At 37.8% G+C, this 5,590-nt stretch overlaps 1 protein-coding gene across 1 annotated transcript; it reads left to right on the forward strand.

Moving 5' to 3' along the window:
- Positions 1 to 714: 714 nt before the first annotated feature.
- Positions 715 to 5,241, forward strand: LOC113504871. The gene is made up of 2 exons (XM_026887362.1): positions 715 to 3,170; positions 3,294 to 5,241. Exons 1-2 carry the CDS (start codon positions 2,642 to 2,644, stop codon positions 4,091 to 4,093), a joined length of 1,329 nt encoding a protein of 442 aa, XP_026743163.1. The 5' UTR covers positions 715 to 2,641; the 3' UTR covers positions 4,094 to 5,241.
- Positions 5,242 to 5,590: the final 349 nt, after the last annotated feature.

Genomic DNA, 5,590 nt, shown 5'->3' on the forward strand with positions numbered 1-5,590 from the left:
CTGAGACACTGAACTAAGATGACGATAAACAGATCACAACTACATACTTGTATACTTAAGGCGAACTAAATGGGAGCTGTCGAAAGTGCTTTACAATTACTTGTACACGCCAGAGCGCCTACCATCATCTTTTGAAGTAATATATGTAATAGCAGATGTGGAAGAGAGATGAAGGTCTACGCCTTACAGCTCCCTGTCCTGCTTCCACGTTATTAGTTGAAGACCTACCTGTGGGTCTCCTGAGTTATGTTAATGCACTTACAACTAAGACATCAGAACCTCTTGAATTGTATTTACACTGTTCAATAGCATTGCATAAACCCTTAATAAGATTTTTTAAATCCACTGATAATGAAGAGATGACGGGCTTGTTGAAATTGATTAAAATTACTTACGACAAAAGGAAAAATCGAGTTATGAGAAATATTTTTTTCGTAAATTCTGAAATCTGCAGTTTATGAAGACAGCCTATTTATAATAATAATAAATAAATGCGGACAACATCACATACATTGTTCTGAACCCAAAGTAAGTTGCTAAAGCACTTGTGTCATGGAATTCAGATACAACGAAGGTACCACAAACACCCAGACCCGAGACAATGTAGAAATGTGAATTTTTACATTGACCCGACCGGGGATCGAACCCGGGACCTCAGAGCTAGCGACACCTTGACACCGGTGCGTACGCCACTCGACCACATCCAGTTGTTGCATGTCCATAAATAACAATAAATTTCAAAAAGAAAAAGTAGTAGTATGTTGATATTAGAAAGAGGTAAAGTTTGTTAGTTAATTTTTACGTAGGGGTAATCTCTGGAAACTATTTAGAAAATTTACCTACAGAAAGCCTTTATATTTGGGATCGTTCTCAGCTATATATTAACCTGAAAAAAAAAACTAATAAACCGGGCAAGGGTCAGCTAGCGAAGGCTTAAAAAGGGAGGCATTTAAATTTCCTCTTAGTAAGCGACAGTAATACCGAAACCGTTTCGTTATCTACATGCTAAGCTTCGACAATATGCAAAAGACCCAAAAAAGTGTTAGTACGCGGGTTTTTTCAATCCCTTTAATTTTATTAAGATATGCCGGAAGGTGTGAGGCAGCCGGCACATTCCCTAGGCGCCGCTCTGATTAGCTATATTGCCTTATCTGGCCTTGTATACAGGGTTGGGCCACTGAATAAGCGAGGGACATTGAAATAACTTGATAAAAATACATTTAGAAGAGTTTTCACAAATTGACCTTAACTGTCTATTGCATCTTTGATCATAATAGTTAAGACTGCTTTGGCCTACAGCAGTTAAAAAATAGGCTTATTAAGGATTCGGTGGTTTAACATCCCAATCTACGAAAAAATCATTCACGCTACGCAATTATATATGACAGATGTATTTGCATCGCCATGTATTTATCTCTCTAAATATTTAATTCCTCTTTTAAAGAGCGTCTTTGTTCAATAGTTTTAGTACATTATTGTACCATAACCTTGATTTAAAGGGCAGTCAATGTCAAATATATGTGATATGAATATTAAAATGCAAGTTTAAAGAAACATTTTTTGATAAGTAGTAGTTACACGTGATGCGTAATGAGTTTATGCTAAAATGAGCAAACGTCTAAAACAAAATAGGCAATTAGATTTTGCTCCGTATAAGTAATATAAAACCCAATTAAGTACTAGTCGAAATCGCGATAGTGTAAGCTTAAAAAAAAACAAAAGAAAGTGGTCACCCACCGAATTTACGACTTTAGGAACGTTGCTTGACCTCGATTTTGACATTTATTATCGCTGCACGACATAGACTCTGTGACCGATTTGGCGGATATATATACAGGGGAACCTTAGGAATAGGTTTCTGTTTTTTCCTTTTAGAAGAAGGTTATGTAACTTCATCGCTAACTTTATGGCCCTACCCTTAGTATACCAGGGGGTGCCACGTGAACGAAATACAAAGGGGCGACACCGTAAAATATACAACGATACTACCCAAATCTTGGCGCTTTATCTACTAAAACATTGCGAGGTTTAATGATGCCTTAAAAACCTATAAAAAAAGCCCAAAATAGGGGATAACACTGTCAATCATCATGACTTTTTGAATACATAGCAAGACTATTAAAAAATGAACCGTCGCGATACTTCGATATATCTTATCTCTTTTTTACTCTTGGTAAGTTCTCGTTGAAAGAAATTCGGTGTATTCGTGAAACGCTTGTAGTAATCTGTCATATCTGGATGTTCCATTATGGATAATTCTAATTGAGTAAAAACTTTTGCTTGTGGATAAAGAGATACCGCGAATTCCTTGGAACATGAATATGGATTATTTAAGAGTAAGTATCATTAAAGACTTCTGTAAATTATATCAAAAGAAAATAACATGAATTATGAATGTAATTAGTAATTTTAACACAAGTTATCAACAAGTCATCACATTAATGAAGACTAATTTGGACCAAAATTAATAATATTATTCAGAATTTGACTGGCTCTTACATAAACGTGAATATTCTCTAGACTCATAAATATTTTATGGTTTCAATATTTATTTTAATACATCACGATAAAAATTTAATATTTTCCGTTCTTTTTAGAACATTTTGAAGGAAAAACATGCTGTGAGACATGTCGAAATAAAATGAAGTATTTTTACATAACAATTTTGGTACTTTCTCTTAACGTTATACAAGCATCTATATACCAGAGTCTGAAAAAAAATGTTCTTTCAATATTGCAAAAGAAGGATGATCATGAACCGGCACCCGTACAAAGAGGATCGATGAGGTACTTCCAGTCGAAGAAACAAGATGATGCCAAGGATGTTAAATCGGCTCACAACAAAGCAAACATCTTGAAAAGTGTCCGAAACCATGAGGAGAACTTGAACATTGGTCGTGACATGCCTTCGTCCAAACTGACTGAAAGTCTAGATAAAAAGATCGGAAGAGAATATTACCACATGGATCCCGTTCTAAATGAGCTGAAGCGAAGGTCTCAGCGCAAGAACTATAGAAGAAAGGGCAGCGGGTCGTCAGACAATGATGACAGCTCAAGTTTGGAAATGAAGTTCTGGATGGACGAGTGGGATGAACACTGGATGCAGAAGAAGTTCGAGGCGCTGAACTCCACGAAGCCACGCGGTGACGTCGTCAATATGGTGGCAGCCAGTAAGTATGCAATTTTAAATAAAATACCATGTCAAAGGTAAGATTTCAATTAAAAATATAATCCTCTACATTTCGTATTTTACTTGGTAACATGCATGGTAATTGATGTCTTGATTGTTTAAGGACCATGGGGCGTTCCGTGCGGAGATCCCAACCAGCACGACATGCCCTGGGGCACCTGTATGCTTGCCGTCGAGTGCGACGCTGAGTACCGCATCTACCGCGGAGACTACTTCTGTGGAAGGACTCACTACATTTGCTGCGCCCTCCTACTGACCAACTACGACATGTATCAAGGTCTAGATATCTCCTTCGACGACAGCAGTTTCTCCACTGACTCCAACGAGAAGAACGCTAAAGGAAACTCAGCAGAAGACGAAAGGAAGAAACGGAAAGCTGAAAGAAACAAACGTAAGCGGGAAAGAGCAAAGCGAAAGCGTGACATCAAGAAAACCATCAGGAAGATAGTGACGGAGATCAGGAAGATTCTGAATAGAGCTTGGAGAAACGGAACGGCTCAGCGGAAGAGGAAGACCAAGGAGCTGAAGAAGTTCATAGAAAATCTAAAGAAACAATACAGGAAAGACCGCAAGTCCGTTGTCAGTGTCCACGAATACGAAATGGTTAAGATCGACACTGATCTGCAGAAGCGACTGGATCAAATCCAAAACGTTAACCAGGCCTTCATGTCCAACGATACGTTTAGAGATATCATAGTGAATGGAACGGTCAATGAGGAGAAGCTGAGAATGCTACTGCGAAGTTATCCGGAACTGGGGAAAATGTTGGGGAGGGGGAAAAAGAAGAAGAGGCGTTCCAATGGACTGGACTTCGATGCCTTCCCGACGCCAGTGAAGAAGGATGAACCGGATAACAAACCGGTCTTGGAGTATGATCTCGAGTATGGTAGACTATATTACTGAATAATAAATATCCATTTGGTTATATTAATGTGTTTTGAAACTACTTAAAGAAAGAGATGTTATTTGGTCTATTAGGTGGTTAAAGGTTTCGGGCTAACATAGGAAATGCACTGTGGTTCAGGTTTAGTCAGTAAGAATCTGAAACTACCCACTTCCTCCCCCTAAGAGGTGGATGTCCATGAGGGGTCCCCCGCCTAACCAAGCGAGAGGTGGTAATAGATTTAAATTAATAATGGGCCAAAAATTGTCTCTTGTTCAAAAACTGTTAAAGATAACATCAGTACACCTTATATTGCTTTAAAGGTGTGTTAAACCACGTCAGAGGCTTACAAGCGGGTACTCTAATATCAGATTGAATATCAACCATACGAAAAAATGAATAAGGTTTAAAATATCTCACCGTCTTTACGGTACATTATCAGCATTTTTTTTTGGCTGACTAACACTTCTTTAATTCGTAACTTATAAATCACTTAATATTCCCCTGCCCTTGCTGAATGTCTTCGCTCCACCCAATATTTTTATGAGCCATTATTAACTGTCGTTATCCACCAAACCGCTATTATATTACAGCTTTCACGCTTCATAAATTTGTTATTCATTATGTCGTTATATATTTTCCGTGGATCATATAAATTGCAGCCAACCAGCCATCCAGGATTATAAATTTTGGCTTCGGGATTTGCACATTTTAACACCAAATTGTGATTAATCAGTAGAGATGACTCCGGTTGTTCGGATATAGGATTACATTTGATTCGTTTATATTTAATGGCTTGATCTTTTTCGGTCTGTATTTTGGTCACAATGAAATTCGTAACATGTTTGTCTGCCCACACGTATAAAATCTTATTAAAAAAAAACGGGTCAAGCGCGAGTCTTATTAGTGACATTGTACAAATGATCTTAAGTAAAACAAACATGTTGGGTACTCATCAATCTTTTGACCGTGCCGACTTTTACCTACTTAACATCGATTGTTGTACCTAGTGGCTTAAAAAATTCAACTGACTAGGTATCACGTTTCATAGATAAGGAGCAGCTTAGTGATGGACAGACACACGGAGGGAACTTTAGTAATACGGTTCACCTTCCACCCGTTGAGGACGGAACCCTAACAATTCATAAAATTCTTCCTGACAGTTTTTTTTTTTCAAAAAAACGGTGATTTTTAGTCGTCTTACAAAAGTAGCCCAGTTCATGTATCCGACACAAAATACCCCTAGGCGCGATTATTATTTTTTTATCTTCAACTAAGATGATAGGTACGAAGAAACATGAAACATGAGAAATCTGAAACACTCTGTTAAAAATGATAAAAACGCCGCCGCCCGCGCCCCTCACCATTGTTTGCAAGGCTCGGACCGCGCTCGCAACAGAGCTGTGTTTCTAAAACTACGAATTGCATCATAATATTGAATAAAAATTACATTTTAAATTTATTCAAATCTCCTAAATTACTATTTTTTTTTAACGTGCTCTAGTCATTGGATACAC

This window comes from Trichoplusia ni, chromosome 23 (assembly GCF_003590095.1).
Source record: "Trichoplusia ni isolate ovarian cell line Hi5 chromosome 23, tn1, whole genome shotgun sequence".
NCBI classification, from domain to species: Eukaryota; Metazoa; Arthropoda; class Insecta; order Lepidoptera; family Noctuidae; genus Trichoplusia; species Trichoplusia ni.